The sequence below is a fragment of the Phaethon aethereus genome (assembly GCF_964289735.1).
Source record: "Phaethon aethereus genome assembly, chromosome: 10".
NCBI classification, from domain to species: Eukaryota; Metazoa; Chordata; class Aves; order Phaethontiformes; family Phaethontidae; genus Phaethon; species Phaethon aethereus.
Genome location: NC_138586.1, coordinates 8267490 through 8294574, shown reverse-complemented (window position 1 = coordinate 8294574; position 27085 = coordinate 8267490). Strand labels below are relative to the sequence as shown.

At 37.3% G+C, this 27085-nt stretch overlaps 1 protein-coding gene across 1 annotated transcript; it reads right to left on the bottom strand.

The window, feature by feature from the left end:
* Window positions 1-460: 460 nt before the first annotated feature.
* RADX (RPA1 related single stranded DNA binding protein, X-linked) lies at window positions 461-26730 on the bottom strand (the record flags this gene model as incomplete). The annotated part of the gene is made up of 15 exons (XM_082004327.1): window positions 461-1072; window positions 1983-2165; window positions 3471-3764; window positions 7768-7847; window positions 13168-13236; window positions 14394-14605; window positions 15098-15258; window positions 15817-15984; window positions 17636-17743; window positions 18924-19046; window positions 19142-19233; window positions 19386-19494; window positions 22724-22916; window positions 25240-25382; window positions 26160-26730. 15 exons carry the CDS (start codon window positions 26728-26730, stop codon window positions 927-929), a joined length of 2652 nt encoding a protein of 883 aa, XP_081860453.1. The 3' UTR covers window positions 461-926.
* Window positions 26731-27085: the final 355 nt, after the last annotated feature.

The window sequence follows — 27085 nt, the reverse complement described above, 5'->3', positions numbered from 1 at the left end:
ACTCAGAACACAGCTGTGACTAAAAAGAAAGAGGACAGTGCTGATCAACAGAAAAAAACGTAATGGTGTGGCAAAATGTGTATCCTGCCATGCATGCTAAGCACTCCTTAAAGACAGTTTTTCTCTTGCAAAGCTAGAAGCAAGTTTTGCTAACAAAGTTTGTTTTTTTTAAACATTTCCTTTTTTTTTTTAATTAATAAATAAAATATGTTAAAAACCTTTGGGTGCTACACTCACTACCCAATGCTTGTATATACAAAAGCAGACATATAAAACCACAGCAGCTGATTTTGCTCAGGTAAAAAGCACTGAAAGTAGCTTCTTGGACCACTGAGTCTAGTCCCCAGTACTAAAGGCACCATGATATTTAATTCTTTTCACAAACACATTAAGTTTCAAGCCTAAAAAGCAGTTAGGCTGCCCCTAGTATCTCCCACTAAAAGACCACTATAGAACCTGACAGCTCTAATCTTAAAAATTATTCTAAATTCCAGCCTAAATTTATATCACAGCCAGTTAATTCTTTTGCAAACATTGCCTTTAGTATTGGGAAAACCTGCCTCTCTTCTCAGTTCTCACCCCGATGCATACATTTCCTGTGTATGTATGTGCACACGCAGAGAGAGATGACAATCATACTCCTTGGTATCCTATCAAAAGATAACCTCACGGTATTGCCTATTCATCCTTCTTGAACATAAGTGACCAAGACATTGTGTAATCTGTTTCAAGACTGATGAAATATAAAGGCAACAATTGTCCTTCTCAGTTACATGGATGACCATTACAATTGCTCTAAGAATCATGATTTTATGTTTGTGTCTGCCAGTTCTAGAAAAGTGCAATGTGTAGAGGGTGTATTCAAGTTACAGCAATTTTATTTCCCTCCTTTTGAACAATATAAATTTGAAAAATAAGTTATTAAATTACACTGGGTCCAGCACACCAGGTTCCACTGTCTTGTAGATTTTGCTCAGAAAGACTTCCACCTTATCATCACCCAGGTGACAGATGTCCAAGATGCAGACAACATGCTTGCCATCTAGATCCATTGCTGCTTTTACAATTTCATCTAGAAGTTAAGAAAACGTGTTTTAAGATACATACAGTAAAAAGGTATACTAAATTGACGTTGTTTTCCATGCAGTAATGTGTACATGTTCAACCTTCTTTCAGTGAAAAACCTCACTCTAATGCTGGCCTACTGGGATTTTTTTTTTTTTTTGGTACATTTTATTAGTATATTCAATCACTAGGAATGACAGCATGAGAATTTAGATATGGAAAAGCTGAAATATGCATTACTTAACTGTTAATGATTCTCAGATTTCATAGTATTGTTCAAGGAAAAGTAAAGATGTTTTTAAATAAAACCAGGTCTGTCTATATAACCATGCAGGAAAACATGCTGCTTATAGAGCACTTTGCAGTATGAGATACATTAATGGTGTTCACCATATTTGTTGTGAGATGCCAGTAACTACAAGCATAATCTAAAGGCAAATAATTCAATAGCAGGGAAATACTTCAGTTTATAGGCACTGTAGGTTGCATTGAAGCAGCTGTTCAAAGTGACACCAGTGAAATGGATTGACTGATTGCCAGTTTGACAGTTACTCCATTCTATTTCAAAGCAGATCAAGCCAAATATTCACATGCTCAGCCACACACACTGACTTCTATGCCAGTATAATTTTGCATCAACAAATAACTGCGAATACTATCTAGGCCATTTAGGAGTTAGTATTTTAATATCCAAACCACAACCTTCAGAGTCTAAGAACAGCTCCAGTAAAAACTGCCTTGAAAGTTCAGTATTACATCTATTTACTAGAAGTGGTCACATAGAATTCACGTATCTTTCACTGAAGAGGTGAACAATGTCTGACCTACAAGAGAGATTTCTATAGGGGATTAACTCTTGCATTGAGAGATAAAACAAGAAATGATAAACGAGTAACATCAGGGAAAACCAGTCTCACTTGAAAGTGGAAACATGTCACAATGCCTTCCATTGCTAGTGGCCTTCTGCTGACATGCAGAGATGCAACTCATACAAGACAATAATGCATCATTTTGAATGTCTTCTAGTTGAAATAAGTGGGGATCTTCAGGACAAAACAGTGGAAGAAATGCAACATCTATTGCTACATCGTGGTTTATACCTGTTGGAAAAAAAAAATTTAAGTTAGCAGAAAACTTCATCTTCAGACCATTAACAACTTTATGCATCTTTTCTTCTTTTTTTAAATACCAAACTATTGGGCACTGATTTTTATTCACTTGCTCTTTGTCCATTAATTAATAACTGATGTCTAAAAATACATTTCAATATATATATGTACATATATTTATACTTAAGCACATTCTAATTGATATGATGTTACAACATAGTATGACTTAAGGCTAACAATGCTGTTAGCTCAGAAAGTATTATACCAACAGTGGAAACCATTTCCCACTCCTTTTTAACTCTATTGCTGCCACAAGGACAAAGGAATTAATTTTACAACCAATGTATCTATGCAGTATGCAGTGCAGTACTTGTGCTACTTTCATCTTGAATATTTTACTCTAAGTCCTAGGATTCTAATGACTGTAAATATTCAAATGCCTCTGCAAACCTCCCTTAGCAAATAATGGAAACTTTTAAATTACGGGAACTTAACATGAGCCTCATATAGCTAGGCCATTTCCTTCTCCTTTTAATGGGAAAACAAAATCAAACAGATTAATATCCCACTGTAATGCTAACAAACAGATACACATCAACTTGCATATTTATATTTTAACAAATACAGTCAATCAGCTGACACTTTGTGCTAACCAGAAGCAGCAGAGAGCAGTTCATGAGTATGGCTAAAATAGGACCCTTAAGTTTCTAGCATGGAAGAAAGGCACTTTAGGAGCAACGGCACTCCAAAAACAATGAGAATAAAACTCAAAAGCAGCATTTATAGTTGTCCTTTTCCCTTTAAGAACACTAACTTGTTTCTGATGAACACCTCTCCAGCAGGAAAGCCAGCTGACAATCAAAATGCAACTGAATAATTTACCTGATTATGTCAGACTGGTTGAACTAGTGAACAGGGCCTACCTCTACTTGTAATAATCAACAGCTTAAGGACTACACACATTTTTCAAATGATACACATAAACCTATACACAAAATTGCAATTATATGAAAAGTGGTATTAGAAACAAGATATTCAGTCATTTCATTTAAAGGTATTTTCAATGAGAATTACAGCTTTCCAGTAAAAAATTATCCTAAATAATGACTCTAACAAAAATCTAAAATGTCAATCCTTTTTTTTTAAACTTAAGAAACACTCAGAATCAACTGATTAATTTAGAGAAATCCATTTAGTTTCTGACAAACCTTGAAGTCATTCTCAACGCAGCAAAGAGGTAAACAAGAGCAGTATCAGATCTAAACTTTTTTAGAAGCCGAGCTACCGAATACTTACCTAGAACTGTCACTTCATAATACCCAAGGCCACTAGCACTTTTAAACTCATTGATATTTTTATCTGTTCTGGTTTCTTTTGGCTGGTGCACTGCTGCATGAAGGTTGTACTGTTGCATAAGTACGTCTTTGTGCACATAATCAAATTTACGTGGGATGCTTTCTGGGAAAATTGTGCTGTGATGCAAATATTTCATTAACTTGTCTTTCACTTGTGCCCACAGGTCACTCTGCCATGAATCACAAGTTCTTGCAGTCTCTTCAGTTTCAGGTATATCAGTCATTCCTTCTCGGTCTATTACAAACACAGAAAACATTTAGTTGCTTATACGCTCATAGAATCGTATCACCTCTGCTAGATGAGAAATATCTTCATTTATGAAGATACGGCAGAATGTTCGAAACATACAACACAATGAATTAATCTAGGGTTGGAACATGAGTAAACTGGTAACCCTAGAGGCTAGACTTGTAGTAGAAAGGCTTATTTTACCATAATGAAAAGCATCATTGTGGCTTGTTTTTGGAGAGCACAATTCAATGTGTTTTAATGAACAGCCAGAAACCATGAAAACAAGTTTAACATGGGTACAAGTGAAGGTAAACTTTTCCATCCCTTGCACAATAACTATATGCTTACACTAAGGACTACGTTACACTTAAAAATTCTTGCTATGCCGTCAAAGATAACTGTTCTTTCCCATTACATGTAACTTGAGGACTGTTAATGGTAAAAGCTTATATAACCATCACTTCCAATTTTGAAGCAAGTGTTAAACTCCACCTTTTGAGCTTATCAGAAAGCTCATTTCAAAATAGTCCCAGTATAGCCTTGTATTTCCTCCATGTCCTGTGAAACTTCTCATCAAGTAGCCTTCTGAACCGGCTATATTATCCACCACATTTCGCTATCAATATATGCTTTTTCACTTTACTTCTTTTTAGTGTCATAATTGCTATGATGGAGTATCAGGATGTTAAAAAATGAAGAAACCAGAATGTATGCCGACAAACTTGATAGAAAATATGCAAGAACATTCAACAAGGGAAAGAAGAGCCTTGCTGCTGTCCTTGAATTAGACAACAAAGGACAGTAAATTTAAAGAAAATTTACACTAACACTGAAATTGAAAGTGTGCTCTGGATTGCATAAAGCAGTCTGCAGTATTTTTCTCACAGAACTGGAATTCATCACATAAGGTAAAGGGGCACATGAAAGCTGCTACATGAAGAAGTAATTTTTTCTCACAATTTTTCTTGGAGAATTACAGCATTCTCTACAGGCATGAAGACAATACTATACATTAAGCAAAGTACAAAAAAGTTTCAGAATAGTAGTGGGATTAAAAAAACCCCTTTCTTTTTCTAAAAATTCAATCATGACTTTGCTTTTCTCCCTTAATATATCATTAGTGTTGTAATTTGTGCATCCTACTGGTACACTCATTATTAACTTAGCATAAACAGATATGTAATTAGGACAGCACAGTAGAAACAGCCGCCACTGGTTATTTAAACAATAAGATGCTGAAATCTTTAACAATCTGACTGCACTTTAGAAGAAAAATAAAGCAAATGTTTGAACTCCTCTAGCTACACAGAGCCTCTTGGCAGCAAAGATTACTTTCTTCTTAAAACCAATAAAAAATATAAAAATGGGTATGGTGAGATGAACCCTATTTTGAGTTCAGTTAGCAGAAGTTTTTTTTTTTTAAATCCACTGTATGGTTACAGTATACAGCAGATGTTTTTTTCTTGTAAAAAAATAGAATTTAATTTGGTCATCAGCCTACACTGTTACTATAAAGTTTCTTTTTTGCAAACACTTTTGTTAGCAAATCTGAGTCAGTGCATTTCTGCTTCACAGTTATGTTTCATGTTATCTTACAGCACAGACTGCAATCTTTTACCCCTCCTTTGTATCTCCTGCAAAAGATAGTACCTGGAGTAAATGCAATTCCAGTGAGTGAACCTTATCCCAATACTGCTCCTTGCCCCAAGATATTTCAACATTTAAAAAATACACTTTAATAATTTTTTTTTGATATCTATATTGGCTCCTTTTGTACATCTACCCAATGACTATACAAAAAGTGTCACTTTGATGAGGGTGCTATGATATGGAGCTGCTAAGAGACAGAAGCGTCAGCACTGCTAATACATAGTTATAAAGGGAGGAGGAAAAAAAGTTCGTATCCTCATAAATAGCTTCTAAAGGCAGTTAAGGGAATTTTCCCTTGCTGGTATTTAAAAAACCAAAAGCTCTATCTGGGGCCATGGAAACAAAACTATGATGCTTAGACTAACAGTCTTCCATTTTATATGGTACCTATGAGCTGCATATCAGTAAACAGAAAAATAAGTATATGATACATAAGTAATTGGTACATAACCTAAGAATACTGCAAAAAAAAAAAGGTATCTTCAAAAGCTAAAGCATAAAATACATACATTCTTTGATACATACACCATAATTGGAAGGCTTGTTAAGCAAAATGCGGTTATTTAGATAAAACAAGCATCGGCTAATCAATTAGTATTTTATAGATGACTAAGAATATTGCCAGTAGGACTGGTGTTACGTGAGAAAAAAATCTGCATGTGTTTAGTAGCTACATTTACTAACATATTCATATAATTATTGCATTCTTAGATTAGATGAGAGACTGATTCATTTATTTTGGACTACACTCCAAGTTAAATAGGTTTACATGCAGTGATGAAATATCAGTGTAAATGATACTTTAATTTAAGAATAAATTATCTAAATATATCCATATTTTAGAGATTGATATTTAAATAAAAGTATCTAAATATAAGTACCTAATGCAAGATTTCCTTACCATAGTTAAAAAATGATGAATGTATTTCACTACATCTTCACATCTTTTTTTTTAAAAAAACCAACATTTTAAACAAACTCATTGAAACTGCATATGTGCATTCATTTTATGAGATCTACATGATATCTCAACAATTCCAGACAGACTAAAAGCATAGCACAATAAACACCACAACTATCAGAAATTCTGTAAAAATATTTTCAGGTGAGAACACTCAATTTGATTTCTCATTTTTAAAAACAACAAGAAATTTCACTGAAGACTAACAACCAACAAAATAATTAATTATCAAACTTGCTTCTGGAAATGTTTTCTTACTTTTGAAGAACAGATGTTTACATAGTACCTGAGGCTGCTCTTTCTCTGGAAAAAAGCTTCACCTTAAACAGTTACCTGTACAAATTTTTCTCCAATTTGAAAGCTTCCTCATTATTTCAGTCTCTTTAATACATTAAGATTTGGGAAAATTCGTTGTAATTTCTATTGCTTTAAAGAAGCATAGTGGAGTAGCTCATCAGCAACAGGCTACAAAGAAAACCTGTCTAGGTCATTACTAAACTAAGATGAACTGCTGCCTTGCAGAAATAAGAGGATGGAGCCGGGGAGTTGGACTAGATGACCTCAAAAGGTGCCTTACAACTCAAAGATTCTACGAATATAGCTATACATAGAAGTAAATTGGCAGTTGCTAATGCTGGGACAGATGCTAGTAGTAGATGAACTTTTAGATAAAATCTCATGACTCAGAGAACATGCAGTCAGCTTTGAAAAGAGGAAAACATGTCAAAATATTTGCATGAAATGAAAAACAGACCAAGCTGCATATAATGACAACTGACAAATTAGACTTCTTCCATCATCCAAAAATAGATATGAAGAAACTAACTGGATGGAACAAGAGTTTATTTTTCAACTGCAGAGGAAGAAAGAAAAAGTAATAATTTTTCGAAAATTTTCTAAGTTAATACTTAGAAAAATCTCTAAACCAAACATCATTCTTATTACTGGCTTGTATGTTTCATCCATTTCCTCCCGCCTCTTGTATTTGTCTTTTTAATCAGGTACTCACATAGCTTTGGGGCTACCTTCCTGGAGAGTGGCAATTTTATCACATACAGATCACTATAGCAAGAAAACTGCCAACAGAAAATGTGGCGTCTTATGCTACTAAGTGCTGCTGAGGTACAAAACTAACTTAAAACTTGTATAAAGCAACACTGAGAATTTATTCTCCACTGGGAAACAGTCCAACACTGTCCTTCCAGCTACCCTTTAGAATGACATTAACAGTATGTTGCTACAGTGGCTCCCTAGAGGTTGATACAGCCAGATGTACAGAAGAGCTGTCTTGACAAACAAAGGTTATAAGGATATCTTTGTTGCTTGTTTTGGACCTGTAGAGAAGAACTAGGCTTAAACCTCCTAAGGTTAATGTAACAACTATTTGCAACGTACCTGTGCAGTACTGTAAACTGTCTGATACAGCCTGTCCATTTTTATCTTGCACAAAATCTTCATGTTGAAATTCATCCAAGCTATAAAAAGAAAGTTATAGTGTATATATATTTAAAACCTATTTAACCTCAAACACTATGCAGAAAAAGTTCAAACCTTGACAGATTTCTAGTGGTAAATGACACAAACTCAAAAGAGTGAGCAATAGTACCTGGTTTCATATCACGAGACTTGTAATATTGCAGCTCAACATAATAAGACCTGCTATGCTCAGTAAATCAGTTTGAAGAGCTTAGGACAAGAATTTCTTTGCTTTATGAAGTAGATAGGAAAGCATTTTACATCCAAAACCCAGTGTTTGTTGCCCTCTACCGGGCTCCTACTGGAAATAGCATGTGTGACACAAAGCTGAACATCACAGATGGCCAACAGTTTATGACTTGATTCTAAAAAAGGAGTTGCACAGCAGCTGCTGCACTTTCGTATCAGCACCCTTCAGCAGTCAAAACCAAAGCATGAACGGAGCCACGCCATCACTCCAGAATCCAAAATGACAGAGAAATTCCAAATATATATTTTCCTTTGGACATACTACCCTGTTGTAACAATGAGTTCAGTCAAACAAACTACATTTTTTGTTATACATTCATTTGTAACCATGAAATTTTGAATTAATGGTAAGCAACTATTCTCTAACATTCTCTAATGAATTACCTAGGATATTATGCAGGAGAAAAACTTAATATAGTCTGCAGCCACAACATAGTAAAATAAGCTCTTAGGCCCACTTATTCCTTCCTGTTTTGCTCCATTCCTCTTATTACAAACTCACCACAACGTCTGAGTAAACTTAGGAAAAAGACCGTCTTGATTATCTTGCATCACAAACAACTGAGACAAAGGCAAGACTTTGTTAAGGTACCATTAAAATTCCAGACTACCGAAGTAGTTACTAATAAAATACTGTAACTGCAAATACACAGCGACAATATATAGACAGTGAAAAAAGAATCAAAGATGAACATGGTGTTTCGTGGAACATTCTATATTTCAGTCATATGGATTTACAGGTTTTGTTTGTTTTTTTTTTTTTCCAATTTTCCCATTTCATACAAGTATGTATCTTGAAAATTTCATAAGGTTTCATAACAAATGGAAAATATCTAAAATCTAGTGAAAAGATAAAAGGAAATACATGGTGGTATTTGAATATGAAAGTACATCTTATGAAATGCACTACAATCATGGTGCGGGCTAAGTACTAGAGTGACCTTCTTGTGATCTCCCACTCTAGGCACAAAAGAATCCTCACCTAAGCAGCACAAACTGTGCAACTGATGTTTCAGCCACCTAAATTTGTAAACAAAAAATGCTGCCACATGGAGAACTTTAAACCAGCATGACCCTACTTGCTTCCCACCATCCACCCAAGCTTTTGAGCAGAGTTGTGTTGAAAATGTTGGAAAATGAAAATTTGTGTGTGTTTCTATATGACTTTGTAGTCCAAAGTATTTTTCAAATTTTGAGGTCCAGTGCAACCTCAGAAAGATACACACAAGATGTCAGATCTAAGTTTATGCAGGGGTATTTTTACGTTTTCTGATGAAAGGTAGCAGGAAAGTTTTTTCTTTCTAAAATGGTAATTCAGTAATTACATTTGCTTCCTGTGGTATTACTTCTAGATAAAAGAATGTTTCCATGAAACTAGTATCTTATGAAGAATTAATTCCTTTTACAAGAACCATCAGGGAAAGTAATTACTGTGTATGCATAACAATAAATTAAACATTTACATACCAGCTATATTAACACATTTTCAAGCCATTAGAAGACATTTTAAAAAGTATTTAAAAAGTAGTCTAATTAAAAATTAATGCACACAAAACTAATTCTCACTTTTGAGACTTGGACTTCTCAACAAAACACACGAAAATCTAGCACAATGTTAGGAAAGGCTTGCTCAGAAATCCATGTGTCAAGTTAGATACATGCCAACTTCCCTCTTCATTAAAGCAGAGGATTAAACCAAGTCACACTGCTGACAAGTTTGTATTATGGAAATGGTTTCTTTTAAAATTGTCTTATCTTTGGAGGTGCATAGGCTCTGATTTAGAGCTAGTAGAGCCTCTGAAAAACATGAAAATAATTTGTCACAATTTTTTACCACATCTTTCACAGATCTGTAGCTGGGATGATTTTTCCTACCTGCCCGACATGTTATTCCCACGGGATTGCTTTATGCTGGATGTGTGTACAGTGCAACTTCAGCTAGGTTCATAAGGGAAACCAAGTTGTCTATACACACATTCATTATATGCTGCTTTTCCAGCCAGTATGTCTGCAAGCCACCTGATTTAACCCAAATCCTTCCATTTATTGCAATATGCTATGGCTGTTGCACACCAAAACACCCACATTCCTATTTTGCCCATGACAGCTTTATGAGAACTTCTGCCCTGCCAAATTTCCTATTCCCAGCCTGCATCCTGCAGACTCCCCTTTTCACAGATGACCACTTGCAAAAAAGCCTTTATTCAGTATTCCCAGGTGCACTGGTATTTACCTATTCAGTCATTTTACTTTAAAGTATTGTCAACGAAAATAACACTAATCAAAATAGATGGCAGATGAATACTTTTAGAAAATATTGGGAAAATAAGCATGTCTTGTGCTTCACACCTGTTTCCTAAGCACTGGGACTAAATGTGATTAAAAAAAATTAAGAAAGAAAATGGTTACAACTTGTAGCTATGCCCAAATGATGCAAGGAATTAAAGTGCCTCGAAACGACAGAAAAAAACCCACCCCACTCACAGATGGAACTGTTAAAAGCCTTATTTTATAGTCTGGTTTGAAATCAGCTTAACTCAACTGTTATGACACCATTGTGGTATACACATCTACCACAGCAAGCAACAGAGAAACCAAACAGCCTTCTATAATAACTTGACAAGTCCACACAAATTGATCGTTGATATCTACCAATTTCTCCCTGAAAAATTCTGATTTATGTGAAAAAGGGGTCTGAAAGAAATGTCAAATTCTGGGAAACTTTCAGCCAAGCAAACCTCAGGCTGAATTTCCCCATGTTAAGGAATCCCCATCCCTTTGCTCTCATCAGAGGGGAGGGAAAAAGCAGAAAAGGGTCTAAGTTACACAAACATTTGGAAGTGAAACTGCAAGGACAGAAGCACACAAATAAGTTACTTTCAAGCAGTGTAGAGTGGGAGCATGCAGTGCACCAGCAACTCCACGGTAAATGCAGTGCTAAACTTACAGAGATTAATATGCCAAGAAGAGTACTGTGGTTTTTCCACTTCCACATAAAAATAAGCCTTTCTAAAATTCCTGATCTTTCCCCACTCACAATAAACTATCAAGTAAACTACTTTCGGTATTTTAAATGCTTAAAAATACATTTATGTTGAATGTCTCTCCTAGCAAGGATATAAATAATATTAAATTAACCAGTTTATTCTTACCTTGTTCTTTCTGAAACCCTTAATAATCAGATAAGTAAGTTACCTCAGAAATATAGGAAGTGGGGCTGTCAATAAGGAGCCTTAAAATAAGCTTTTACTGTTTAAAAAACAAAACAAAACTTAAAAAATGAAACCACATGCTGAAAAACTGCACAAAACACTTGACGCAAAATAATCTAAGCTAGAATATATACTTCAAAATATATCTCTACTGTGTTAATTTTATCAATGTATTAAAATATTTCAGCAAGAGATGACATTCTGCTACTTCTAAGTAACAGAACAGAAAACAATGCAATTTTAAGGTATGTCAGGCTAACTTGCTATTTTGCTTCTGCAATTTGGAGAATTCAGCACAACTTCATAGTTAATTACAGAAATACACAAGTTACCTTTTAATTCTATAGAGTGAAACAGCTTTCCATAATCCAACACAGACTTTCTCCTCCATTAGTTGGGGTTCTAGCACTAATGGCATAGAGTGGACACACAGGTAGCGAGGAGAGTAGCAGATTGAGAAAAGCAGAGAACAAAGTAAACATGCCTTAACTTTTTGCTTCACTTTTGAGAAATGGGGAGAAAACATTCTTCCCACCCTCCACCCCCAAGAAAAAATGGAACATTTCTCAGCAAGAGAAAGAAAACAGAATTCCTCACATTCCAAAAAAACTCCCGATTTTCCTATGGATTTGTGCCACAAGTCCCTGCAAACTCCTGCTCCATCTGCACAGATGTGACCTTAAAGCCAGGTGTCACACTTAATGAGTGAGCTGCAAGAGCCAGGCAACCATCTCCCTGAGAAAATGCAGTATCTACCGAGAGGACCAGAGGAAGCAACAGACATGTGGGCTCAAAAGAGCCTCATTTATCCTACACGAAAAGCTTTTGCAAATTAGCTTCCAAGAAATTTTTCAAGAAAATAGGCATACTTGTAGGGCAGTAATACTGGCAGAATGGCCAACAACTTCTGATCAACTCTATCGTTACTATTGTTGCTATATCCCTAGCACCATGATACTTTTAGCGGGGAGGGAAGAGGTGCTATAAGTAAACTAAGAAGGCAATTGAGGGACATATGCATTCATGACACAAGCCCACATCACTGCTGGCAAAAAACCTGAACATCTGAAGTTACTGACACCAAAGAGTTCAAACATTCAAGTTACCCCAGCTGTGTTTGGAACAAATGACAAGAATTTATGGCCCTTAAACAAAATGCTCAAAGGAAAGTAGCTTTTTACTCCAGGCTAGCAAATAATGACACTCATTCAGCTTTATTAATAATTTCCCATTTGTAGTTATTTCACTACGTTCCAGAGTTGTCAGGCCTCTGGATTTGAAATTTCTACCAGGATTTTTTAAATTTTTTTTTTTTTAAATCCTTCTCTGGATCCAAACCTAGTTAAATAAAGACTGAATGTTAGATAGTGGAAGGAGCCAAGTGGCTTCTCAGGGACAACTATACTTACACCTCTGTAGCACGAAGGATGATGTATAGCTCAACCACCACTAGTGAATCCATTAATGCTATTACGTTGTTCATTCTACTTGCTAACTGAGCATCCCTCCCTCCTACCTTTGACTTTCCTTCTTAAACTGTAATCTCTGAAACAAAGACTACATATATTATGCTGCTTACCATGAGGGAATATATAGTAACAGGGGCTTATAAATAGCACTATTAACAATATAAAATTATGTTTAGTAACACACTCAAAATTATGTTTCAGAATAAAATAATCCAATATATTTGAACTAGAATCGGTGCAGAGGAAGTGAATGGAAAATATTAAACTCTACCCTGATCTGTTCTTTCTATTTCCCTTCCGTACAGATTCTTGACCTGTAAAAGTTTCACTTCAAATATCCTTGTTTCATCACTGCAATTATTTAATATAATTAACTTCACATGACTTACCCAAATTTTCTTCTTGCAGATCGTGTGAAATAGGGGTAAGAGGATACAGGAATGGCAGATGCACTTCCCCTTAAAGTAAGAAATTCGCCATTATTTTACATTTTTTAGTTAAATGGAAATACAAAAAGCAAAGAACATGCATGCTTTTCTTTCAGGCAGAATGAACATAAGACACCCAAATGTTGAATTTTCCTTACAGAATGGAAATCCACTAACAAGTTTGCTGTAACACTGCCAAGACAGATCTTCTGTTCACCACGGTTTTCTTAGTCTGAAGTTCTCATTCAATCCTAACTACATTTCATATAATTTTCCCTGAAAATATTCTGAATACCCACCCTCTTCCCACATTATGACTTTTGGATGTGAAAAGTCAAGAAGAAAAATATACCCTTTATAGCATGAGAAATCCACTACAAAAAAAAAAAAAAAAAGATGTGACTGGCTAGATTTTTGCAACATGAACCTCTCAATGTATACACCAGGCTTTTAATACTAAATATGGGTACATTAGCTTCTGCCCAAATACTGCAGCAAAGGGCAATCTTATACAAGCACATATTTTAGCCTTGAAAGTAATACAGTTCTATCAGACAATTATTTTGTCTTATTCCATTTCCTTCTATCAAACTGACATCCTTTGTCTATGTCTGACTAGCTGCAATACAATTTCATGAAATCCCATCACAAGCAGAGCCATAGTACTGTAAATTATTTCAAGTCTTTAGGTTAGCACATGACCACCATCTACCTGCCTTTCTGACAGTAAGTTACAGCTACATGTAGTACATTCTATTAACCAGAAAGAAAAAAATAAGGCATGTTTGAAATTAAAGAACAGATATACTAGATCCTGACTCTGCATTTTCAGTGAAGAAATCTTATTTCCTCACATCATTGTAACTGTTGTTGTTCCACCGCTATGTCACTAAACTATATACGGTTCAAGTATTAAGTACTTTTATTTCAAATCTGTGGATTAACAGCAAAGTAGCATAAATATTAATCAGAAGAGAGCATTGCAAACCAGACATGTGCTTTAATCAATCCTTCATTAGCCTGAACAGTACAACTGTCATCACCTGATGCCAGGAAAATACCTAACTACCTTTTAAAGTATATATGCTTTTAAAGCTTTCTTACATTATTTTCTATGGCCTGGGCTCTGAACTAATTTCCATAAACACTTTTTAGAAGATCCACTACGAATTATGAAGAGAGCTTACTGTTCTGCATCTGCATTTAATCTGCGCGGTATCTTTCTCTTGACTGAACTCTTTTTTGACACTAGAGCTTGGTGCTGGTGTTGCTCCCCAGGAGTGCAATGTGGCCCCAGAAAAGACTTAACTTCTTTATTTTGAAGGTTGGTGTTTATTCCTTTGGGAACACAGTCGTCTTTGGGCACAGCAGAACTTTCAAGAGACTGAGAAGTATCTTTCTGCAACAACAGTTAATGGTTTAACAGTTTCAAAGCACTTAAAGCCATTGCTTCCAACTCAAAAAACTCCAAGTTTTAAGTAACTTTTAAAGGAACAGAACAATTTACACTATCTTCTGAAAGTCACGTTATATCTAGCAGAAATTATCTTCTAATCATATTAATAAGTTCTGTCTAGAAAGTGACAGTGACATGTTGCAGTAGTTGCTTCTCCTAGATTCTAATTTACATTAGGTTATACAGTCATTTAAACTAGTAACTTCTAAACAGTTACATAGTTTTACAGGGGACTGTCATAACACTTTCAGAGAAGCACCAAATCATTGCTTTTTAAAAGGTTCTAAATTATGACTTCCAAAATTTTGCTCAAAATAGCAAATGAAATTAATCAAGAGACAATGTAACTAGGTTCTGAACTCAAATGCAAAATTCTCCATTCTAATAACGATCATAGTTGCTAAGTGCTATAGCATTAATTCTCAAACACTGTACCTGAAAAAGTTCCACTCCTGAGGCTTCTTCAGCTGCATTGCTACAGCTGATGTATCTTATGGCACTAATTATTCCCTGAACAGCAATGCGCTTGTGTTCTCTGTAGTGCAAGTCTTCAATCTCTTTCCCTGTTTCACCTATAGCTTTCAAAACTGATTCAACTGCAAAAAAAAGTTTCCATAAAGAAGTTTCAAATAAATACAATATAAAAATGTCTGAACACAAGACTCAGAAGATAATCTACGACTAAATATTAAATGGATTATTAAATATTTGAAGAATTTTAAATCTTTTTGTTGTTCAGATCACATGGAAAAAATGTAAATAATAAACCTTTCTAACTTACAAGCACCTTTTAGCATGCATTATCAGATATCACAATTTCTGTTTCAGGTAAGATTTCTAATTCACCGTATCAGTACAATTATCTTTAATTCTGATTTATCAGAATATTCAGAGTAAAACTTCTGGGCAGATCTGTAGCTCTTGTAAGCTGCTACAGTTCTTCTGGAGCTAATGGTGCCACGACACCTTCTGGAAGATGAGGATTTAGCCTACGATACATATAGTCATGAAAGAGAGTTTTTCTTAAATGACATTACAAACTTAAGTAATCACTAATAGTAACTATGTTGTTTTTTAACTGAGCTTTAAACGCTTGGAGTAAGACTGAACTGAAAAAGGCTTACAAATCTTACAGTTATTTGACGGTATGATACCTTTATTGTTTTTACAGTATTTCAAAAAGTTATTTGGAGGTCGTGGAAAAGGGTAATAGCCACCAATGACAGTTTTCTTCATTTGATCAGCTTCACTTTGTGTTTTAGTCCACTGAATGAAGTTTTTCACTTTGGTATCCTTGGTGTATGGCTGGCCCTTGTGCCACCCTTTTAAAACAAAAATAGGCAGCTATCAAAACTAAAGCAGGTTACTGTCATCCGTTCTCGTCTTTAAACTATCCTGAACACCACACAGGAAAAATAAATTAAGAAAAACTGGACTAGAGAATACAAAAGACATCTTTCCACTTGTCAACAGTGTTTTATGAAATGAGTATCTTGAATTCCTCGATGAACACTTCCATTTGACACTGAAAGTTAGACAAATGGTAAGTAATAGAAAGAAAACAACTAGCAAAAATGTTACTAGAATACTTTCTCACAAGAGCATACAACAGAAATCAGAAATTGTTTTATTAGCAGGAAAGAGCAGAAAAATCTTCTTCACAGGGTTCAGCAAAGACTGTTACTGACAGGTAATTGGAAAGGTATGTATTCATTGTTGGCTGGTTTAAAACCAAGATATGGACTGAATACCAGTTTTATCAAATAAATTGTAATCTGACCAGGTCTACGTCTAAGCTGTGACCCGAAATAGATTTTATCCAATGGTTTGCAATCTCCATCTGTACTTCTCATTTAGGACCCAAACAGATATAAAATGAGCTAAAGCTAGGGTGGCTAAGCTAAAGCTTAAGTATGCAGTTAGAAAATGAAGCACAAAAAATACTGAAGGAAAGCAGAGGGAAAAACCACACTCTCAAACCCTTCATTTAGGAATAGATTAGATCATTAGAAACTATTAACAAAAAGACTAGCCTGCTTTGCTAGTCCAGTTAAGCACAAACACCCTATCCAGCTTGTCAGGAAAGACCACGTGTGTAGAACTGACTAGTTCGGGTACTTTTTTAGCACATACTTTTCTCTATTCCTACTTGTCAGCAGAAAAATTCAGATTGGGTGACTGGTATGTTAGGAACACTGAAGAAATTAGCTGGATAAACAAACACAGGAAAGATACATCTATTGCATCTTATACTCCCTTGCGATTAGGCCAGTACATCACTTGCCTGCAACACTGATATAATCTGCCTCCTGATTCAACAGAAAATATAAACAGCTGTGCCTGGTCCTGCCTGTGACACGCTGACTGGTGGTATCTAGTGTACAGTATCAGAGGACCATAAAGAGTATTGTAACTGCAGATGGGAGTATCCAAACCAGACTACCTAGAAGGAACGTCCCTTCAGTGCAGTCCAGCACCACATCCCTTCCCAGATCATGTGGTCTGTATAAGGTCCTGCACATTGGGAAAGATGAAACATAACAGTTCTCCGAATATTTGGTGAAAAAGGTTAGCTAAGATCAATTTAGGAGAACTATACCTATTTGGTTTTTGGGTTTTTTTTGTAATAAGGAAAACTGTAAGCCAGAAAAGCTGCAAGTAATTTTTAATGTTTTTAAGGACGTGGTAATCTGTATTGCTACATTATCAAAGGATTAAAACAATCCGCAAGAATTAGTAAACATATGATTTAACCTAATACTACTCAGGTACTTTTGATAAGATACACTCATTAGCGCCTCACAAGAACACAATTTGCCTTTTTCTTTTTGCAACGGTATTACATTATTAACTCAAAGTCATTTCTGACAAGGAAACTAATGTTATGCACTGAGTATTTCGTTGTAAAAGAAAAATACCCTTTCCGAAGAAATCAGATGAGAACCACATAAAACTAAAACTAGCTTAAGTTACCTGTAATGAATATCTGACTTTCATTTGAAGTCGTAAGGTAAATTGTGCTGGAAGGATTCTCAGTGAAGTCCCGTACAACTCTCATCTGTGTACACACCAAATATGTCACTGGAGAAAAAAACAAACACACACCTTTAGTTTTTTTCCTGGTATTTCATTAATTTTAGAATGTCAAGACAGACACACACTGGATTAATTTTATTAAGTGCTCTAAACAAGACATTTTCATACTTAACCCTACAAATGCTTCAGCATGTATTGAGCCTCCATTATAAATTACAACATGGAGTTGTAATTAAATTTTCAATTTAATAACTGTGCAAGGAAATTTCAGCATACATATTAGGACTAAAACATGAGATACTTCATCAGGTACGATATCAATGAAACAAATAGTAAAAATATGGATACTAGATGGCTGTGTTTCTTAAGGATAAAAAGCATAAAATCATGGAAAGCACAAGAAATCATGACATGCCACCGCAAATCTTCTAAATAGAGTACAAACTCACTCTTTTGTTAATATCTCAGTTAAACACTGGAATATCATTCTTTGCCATTTCCCCAGAACACTCAAGATGAATGCAGCCATAATCTTAACAGGGTTGTGCAGCTGGTCCTGCATCATATGATATAGAAAATGCACGTGACACCAACCAGTGTTAATAGAAGGATGAGTGCTTGGAGGAGAAGAGAAAGAAGGCAAGAAGAAATATTTAAAGCTCTTTCAAAATCCTTAATTAAGGATTCCCCAGTTTGAAATTTATCATTCTTAGTACACATGCAGTAACTAACACAGCTGGGTGATGATTGCTGTTTGGCCAAAAAAATATTTGTTCAAAGAAATGAAGCTTTTCCATTTTCACCTCTGCCCTCCTCCAATCATCTTAGATTATTCCTGTCTATTAAAAAAATACTTATTTACAGGACAAAAGGAGTAACAGATTTGATCAGCTGCCACCTTTATCTACCTCTGATGCAAGAGATGTTGCCCCAGGTGCTTCACTTAAGTTTCTGTTTCAAATTAATAATAGCAGATGAGCCCCAGGCCCAGCTGCCCATCTATCTGTTTAGACTAACTAGCAGATTGCAATATGATAAGGGTTTCAAATACTTAAACTAATTTTTTATTTTTTACTTTTAATTTCTGATCAGCTATTTTCTGTTTGTTGAGCTAAACCATAACAATTTTTTATTCACTGGCAATTATACTCAGAGTTTGAAATTAGTAACCAACCATAAAAACACTATAAATAATTATTAGTAAGTATTATAAAGAAATGAATACTTGGGTGAATATGCTCAAAGACATCTGGCTGAGAAGTTGCAAATAATTCCAGTATGAATGGTTGGTCTGAGGTCCCATCAATGGCATGTGCCCAACGGTAGAGCCAGAAGTCTTCACCATGTTCTATATAAACAAATATTAAAGAAAAATGCTTAAGCATATATTCAGAAAGTTAAAAATTGTTCGATAAATTCTGAAAGTCATATTTATAGAAAAACCTCTTTTTCTTGCTCGTTCAGCCCTTCCTACAAATGTCACAAGACCAATAACATCACAGGAATGATTGTTTGGCAAGTCATCCAGTTCTGACCTAAAACCAAAACAGAACAAAAATGTGGATGCTTGTTAATAAGAAAACATAAAACTTTCTCAGAACTTTTCAAAAAATATTTCCAATTAATATTCAGTATAATGTAGTGAAATTTAAGTTCCAGCTTGACAAACAACAAAATTCTATTTTACCTTGTGATAAACCGATATTTAACTTCAGGTAATCCCCACTCTGGCTTAACCATTTCTTCTGGAATAATACTTATTTTAGTAGGAGGGTCTCGAACATTAAGGCTGATTTCTAACAAAGAAATGAAAGTCAGTAACATTTAAGGCATGAATACAAATAAACCCCCCCCCCAACTTAAAAATAAAACCACAAAAAATGAGGGCAAAGTTTCTTAAATGAGGTATTCCAACTTTGTTTCACCGCTTGTGAAATTATTTATCAACTCCTCTGACTTTATGTTTTCATTAAAATAGAGGAATCCAAGTACAGCATTGAACAATGCAATTTTATAATCCCAGCAATGTTAAACTTTCCAATTCCGTACATGAGCTAATTAGTCCGATCCAGCCAGATATTTTAAAAACAAGCAGCAGAAAATAATACTACAACACTGATTAGATACGAAGTACTTTTTATACTAGCTTCATTCTTAAATGTCACCAAGACCCGAAACTGACTTGCAGACAATTAAGTAAAACAGAAGACAGAACTAGCAGATGAGAAATTCCACATCTGATACCAATTCAGGTAGTTATTAGTATGATAGAAATATGCCATGGCCATGGAGGAAAATAAAAGGTCTTCTCATGTCTATTCTATAGCACCTGAAGAATTTATTTTATTAAGCAGACTGTTTTTGGATGCTGAATAACAAACATGGTGGAGCATTAGGTGAAGTTGGGGGGTTCTGCAACTGTATAAAAAAAATACAGGAGGACTGGCTTCAGCATCTAGAATACACAAGGTGGTACTCTATTGTTTCTCTCATAACAAGACAAATCTTGCTTGCATGAAAAACACATTCTGATGAAGTTTCTATAAGAAGCTTGGGTTTGGGTAAGGGATTATTCCAATAATGCACATGAAAAGTAATGAAATAGATATAAATAATGAATAAAATTGTTTATATTATTATATCTGGCCCCTCACCCTAGCAGTGCAGCATTAGGAAGGTGTTGTATGTGAAATCACACCCTCGACTTAAGAATTTTCTTTTGTCTACTGCTTTCTAGAAATGTATTGAGGACAATCGTGGTTTTGCATATGGTGTTTTAGGATAGTATCTCTCAGAAAATTCCTGAAAACAAAATTTTCCCATGCATCAAAACTATTAATTAATTGTTTTATGATTTTGAGATTGGATGAAAGTCATATACTCAACTCAGGACTACGCCCTGGCATGATCCAGAAGTCAGTCTGGATCATGGTCAGTCCAGGCTATTTGAAACAGCAGTTTTCATCAGTACCACAGAAATACAGCGATCTGTGAAACGCACACATTGCCTACCAGTGGGATTCAAGGTGTTGGTACTAACTACTTAAGCTCCAAAGGTTTTAGGTCCTGAATGCTGCAGCTGCAAACAGCAGCAAGCAACGCAGAACTTGCTTCACAAAAATCTAGGAATATGCCAGAAGCATATTGTCTTGCAAGAACTCAATTTAGAAAGCCCTTTCCCTTGTGGCCTTGTTAATCCTCCAGATACATTTTACAACATTTATGGTTGTAAGGAAACACTGGGAAGTTGCGATTTGATGGAATTACAAACTGGAAATACATGATGAAAAAAAGTAATTGTTACTTAAGCAATTCAGCATAATTGACTGCTTTAACTAGCTAGCTGAAGAACCTTTGGAGCACTTATTGTGCATGCTTAAAAAAAACTGAAATATTGCCTCATAGTGGGTGTATACAGCGATATTTATATTAACAGATTAATTAGTGAGGCATTAAATTTCACTTCATCTGAACAAAAGAAAAAAAAAGCACCAGCAGTTGCATAAAACTGATTTTATAACTGCTCTAGAAATTTTTTTTGATACTCTGCTCTCTTTAGACTCTCTTCTTACAGGATACGTGTACACAAGATCCATCAACATACGGTATTATGTGCTTTTTAAGTTCATATTGACAAAACTCTGAGCTTTGTGCTGAGAAAAGAAGATACTGTACATACATAGATATGAACCAAATATTAGTAATTTCTACAGTTCATCCGCAGTCTGAAAACGCACCATGGCACTTCACTATAGACTGACTTTTTATTCTTCCATTATACATCTATTACCATTTACAGCCCATTGGCCTAATTTTCCATTTTGATCTCTTTGTTAACATTTCTACCCCAAAAATATTTGCACAGATCGGTAGTGTAGTGTGAATGAAGCCATTAAAATGAACTTCTCTTTGCCCATAGAAAAGGCACCTCAGCATATTTTACTGTCCTTTTCCCGTAGAAAGGTTTTGTGGCAATTGTAATTGTTTTCAGGGATGGCTTGTAATCATCATCAGCTTCTCTCACAAACCTCCATTCCTCACTAAACATTTCTCTCTCCTGCCAACTCATCACAAACACTTCTGACATTAAGATCTGGTTTTAAGGCAAAGATACATTGGGCAGAGAATACACTGCTTCTAGCAGTGAAAATACTGGTTATTTTTGTGCAGTGCAGCAACCACATTAGGAAACTGTCATCATTAATAAGTTATACATACACCATCCTTCACTAACATGCATATTTGCTTGTTTCAAGGAAGTTATATGATTTTCTGAATGTTGGCTGTTGTTTTGTTCCGAGTATAAAAGCACAGAAGAGGAAAGAACTCATGTTCAGCAAGGTAGGAGAGGAAAAAAAATAGCTGACCAAATCCAGTTTGAAAAGGCTATTATTGTTATATTGCAGCACTTGTATTTTCGTAGTATAGCTCCTTTGAATACCTGTCCCACTAAACAATCTAAGTAAGAAAACACCTTCTCATGGCCAAGGAATATTCTTCATATATGCACTCCCATGGTGCTGCTGTCTGAGCACAGACAGCAGTTACCAATGCAACTTTTTATTCAGTGGATCTCTGCAGATACTCTGGGCCTTGACCATACACACTAAAATCTAAAGTCAGATCAGGTGACAATGTGCTTCAGTGACCTGGAAGAAGGTGTGAGCAGTGCACAAATGGTATCTGTATTGTTAATCAGGAAGTAGAATCAGGTTAAAATTCAGTACGAGAGGCCTGCCTTTTATGACCCCAATACTTGAAATCAGGAATTAGATTTTTATTTATTTATTTCTTAAATAAAGTTTTTAACTAATTATGGCAACAAACTTTGTAGACATGATCCAAATATAAACTGTGAACAATAAGAACTCGGATGCTAAGACACCTTTCAGAGCTAATGTTTAAGGGTATATACCTTATCAATTAGTCTCAGCAATGGATGACTTTCTATTTTATTTTCTGTGAAGAGCTACCTTTTTACTGCTATATTTCATTGAATCAAAACAGGTTTCTGCAATACTTAACCAATTGCAGCAAATCTCTTCATCTGTGAATCCCCAGGGGTTGGCTGTGTTTTAAATGGGTAACTGGTTTTGATAGCGTACTGTTCAAGCAGAAGTACCGTGCCAACCTTCATACTGTTATACCATTCAGGACATAATGAATTCCACAAAACCATTGACATCATGCCTGAACCATCAGCAACTTCAAAGTAAGCCTAAGGAAAAAAGAGACAAAATACATTCATCTTTTATTTATTATCATTCTGGTATGTATTTGTTTTGGATAATGCATCAGCTACTTAATTCATGAACAATTTCTCTGATGATTACAAATGGATATAGCATATGTTCCAACACTTGTATTGAATACTAGCAGTTGAAGAAATCCCTAACTTCTACAACTACCCCAGCCCAAACTCTTACTTTCCACTGTTCAGTAATGCTAGGTGATGCCAGTTTCACTCTATGGCTTTTGGAGGAGATTGAGGAAATACCATGCAGAAGAAACAATACTAAAAAGATTTTTCTTTATCAGGGAGAATGCAATATTTAGAATAACTTTTCAAAGTATCCATGACGGAAAAACACATTTTGGAAGTTGAGATGTTATAGGATCATTCGCTAAACATTCTTGATCAAAACACAATACAAGTCTTGATTTTCAATTGGGGGGGGAGGGGGATCAGAAAACAATCTGTATGGCAAACCACTATCTTTCATTGACGTTTTTCTCATGACAAAGGTTTCTACCCGATTTTATTTTTTTTAAACTGGGTGAACTTCAAATCCATAACTGAGCAGATCACTGAGCAGTGAAAATGATTTTGAACAGTCTTATAATGGTCTTAAAAGTTAGCAATCCATTGAAAAAAGCCCCACCTCTCAGCTCTATCAAAATGCTTCACTTTATTCTTTCATCTCTCAGTCTCAACCAGTCATCTCCGTTTGTTCATACCACCATCCATTCTCTTTAATATATCACCATTCTTGAACACATCTAACATCTTATGTGGTTTCCCCCTTGCTGCTTCTAAAATCCTCTTTTCCTTATTCCAAGTTCAATACAGAGATTATACAAATCAACACTTGTTAGTTCATTCTAATATTCCTAATTATTCATGAACTGTGCATCCTTGAAACTAAACCATTATATCATAGAATCTCTTGTTATCCCATTGGTTTTTATCTAGTAACAATAATTCAACACACAGCACTATCTAAAGAAGGAATGTATAAAGCAAAAAGCATGCAAAATCTGTCTACTAACTTCTTTGGCTAAAATCAGCTCTGGGTATTGATTCTGCAACTAATACCAGGAAACGTGACTGATGAACTGCCATGAAAGTTAGGAGCACCTCCAATGAAAAGACTCAGATTTATCTTAATGTGCAAAGGGAATGGAAACTTGGAATAAGAGATCACCACAGCATTTCATTAAGATGTTTCCCCATGGAAGAACTCCTATGAGTTATTGGAGGTCTTTGTAAAGTGTTGCCCCCCTGTATGAGGTCTGACTGGGATGGAGTTTATTTTCTTTTTACCAGCCTGCATGGTGCCACATTTTAGAACTGTGACTAAAATACTGTTGGCAACACACCAATGTTTTAGCTGTTGCTTAACAGTGCTTGCACAGTGTCAAGGCCTTTCTCCGTTTCTCACTCTGCCGCCCCAGCAAGTAAGCTAGGGATGGGCAAGAGGCTGGGAGGCGACACAGCAAGACAGCTGGCCTGAACTGACCTGGGGGATATTCCACACCATGTAACATCATCATACTCGGATCTAAAACGGGCTGCTAGTCTTCCCAAAGTACCCATTGTTCAGAGACTGGCTGGGCATTAGTCTGCTGGTGAAAAGTGGTGAGCAATTGTCTTTGCACCACCTGTTTGCCTTTTTTCCGCTCCCCTTCACCTTATTAAACTGTCTTTATCTCAACCCATGGGTTTCCCCTTGCTTTTGCTCTTCCAATTCCCTCCTCCACCCCCCTGGAGAGGGCGGTGGAGAGCAAACGACCAGCTGGTGAGTGCTTAGTTGCTGGCTGGGACCAACCCACCACACCTCCTGTCTCCATTTCCAAGTAGCTCTACACAAAAATATCGCAAGTAGAACATACTAGGAAAATCATTAAGAATTTTGCTGTGAAACAATCTATCTGGAATTCACCAGATGAGAGAATTAGTGGATACAAATTGTTAAAATTAGTTTGCTATTTTTTTTGACAAGACAAACTCCAACTTCCAAAGCATAGAGATCAGAAACATTTATGCTGCTAAAACTCCAATTTTTTTAATATTTTTTTCCACAAAAAGTTCAACTGAATTATAGTAACTGAAACACATCCACCAAAGTCTGTACATACGATCATGAAATTCACCATTTCCTACTTTAAAAGACTCAGCATTTTTATAAAGGTAGCATTTTTAAAATAAAGTAGCTACAACATAAAACTTAACTTTATGGCTTACTATATAGGAATAATGATTTCCAAATAATCTACAGCTGTTTGTTCAAGTGTTAACCTATGTTTTTATCCCTCTTTACCTGATAAGGCATATCCAGTTTTTTCTCTGGTTTCCCGTAGTACCTTAGTCTAGATTTGTGCAGCACTCTCACAAGAAGGGGATGGAAGTGAACTCTGCTTCTCCAGGTCATTTCCAGCTGACCAAGAGAAGTCAGCTTGGAGACTGAGGAAAAAAGAAAAAAAAAAAAGACCAAAGAAGAGCATTCATGATTGAACATTTAAATTTGCAGGAATAAAGTGCACAGACCAGGACATCACATGCATTTTCTCAATGTTTCTAACATTTAAAAAGGCTCATTTGTTAATACTATTCACCATGAAATCCTGTTCTGAGCCATCTGTACACAGCACAGTTTCGGTTTTGGGTTTTTTTTTAATTGAAAATTTAAAGTTTAATTTAAAATGACACAGTATTGCCAGATGAGCAGGAGAGCTACTACGAAAGACACAGGTGTTAGCCCACAAGGGCATCACCTTTGTGCAGAAGTCCCGCTTACACCTCCCTCCTCACTGGGCTTCGTGGTCTGGGCCGAGCCCCATAGCACCGACTGCATTTTGGGTGGCCGCTTCCAGGCACCTGCAGCCAGTCCCAGACTAGCCAAGAGCCTGTTCCCTGAATGGAGATTCCCGACTCCTCAAACGACTGGGTGCCAGCACCACAGCTACGTATTTTCAGTCAACGTTTCGTAAAGTATAAAAAAAACCCCTCTCAAAGTGACACGAACACGTAAGCTGCGATATGCGTGGCGCATGCGGAGGGCAGCTTCTGACCAGGGAGCTCGGCCCAGCCGCACAAGCAAGGCAAACAACCGCACCTTCTCCTCTTCGCGGGCGCCTTGAGACGGCTGCAGCGGCGCGGGCCGGTCTCGGGCGCTCGACGGCCCCTGGGCCGGTTTCCACCTACACTCCCCTCCTCTAACACCGCCTCCTCTCCGCTTACCGTCGACGTCCACCTGCGCCTGGGGCTTGTCCGCCACCCACATGTCCCCGTAGGGATCCTCGTTGTTCCACAGCGGGAGGTAGTGCTTCTTCTCCCCCCGGAGGGGCGGCGGGCGGGGCCGGGAAGGGGCTGCGGGGGGCCCAGCGCCCCCCACCCGCTCCAGCTCCTCCAGGCAGAGGAACCCGTAGTTGAGGCGTTTCTCGTCGTACAGGTAGGAGCAGCGGGTGAGGCGCAAGCGCGCGCCGGCACGCAGGTGCGCGCGCTGCACCAGGCCGTTGAGGCGCGGCGCCAGGTAGCACCGCTCCTGGCACGCGCCGTCCGCCAGGGTCACGTCGTACCAGTACTGCGCGGCGGCGGGCGGCGGCGGCGGCGCCTCGGCCAGGTACCGCTCCACCGCCACCACCGTGACGGGGGGCGGCTCCGCGGGGGCCACGCTGAGCTGGGAGGTGCCCCGCACTTCCTCAAAGACCCTCTGGAGCCAGGAGGCCCCGCCGCTCGCCGCCGCCGCCCCCCGCCGCCTCTCCTCGCCGGGGCAGGCGGTGCCGCCGCGTTCCGGAGTAGGGTCCTGCATGACAGATTCCTCGCAGCCCCTCCCCCCGCGCCGCGCCGCCGAGGGCGAAAGCCGGGGCCCGGGCCGCTGCTGGGGAGGGGGAGGGCGGCGGGAGACGGCGGCCTGGGCCTCCCGCTGTCACGGGCTGAGCCGGGCCGCCGCCATGGCGCGCGCGGGGGCGGGGCTGGTGCGCGCGCGCGCCGCGTTCCATTCAAAGCTCCCAACGGTCGCGGAGGGGGAGGGGTGGAGCCGGCGACCGTTTGGGGGGGGGGGGGGGGTGTACCGTGACAGGAAGGCAGCGGCGGGGAGAGCGGGCTTGGCTGGGGCGGGGGTGTAAAGGAGGAAGCGGCGGGAGGGCAATGGCCGCGGGGCCGCC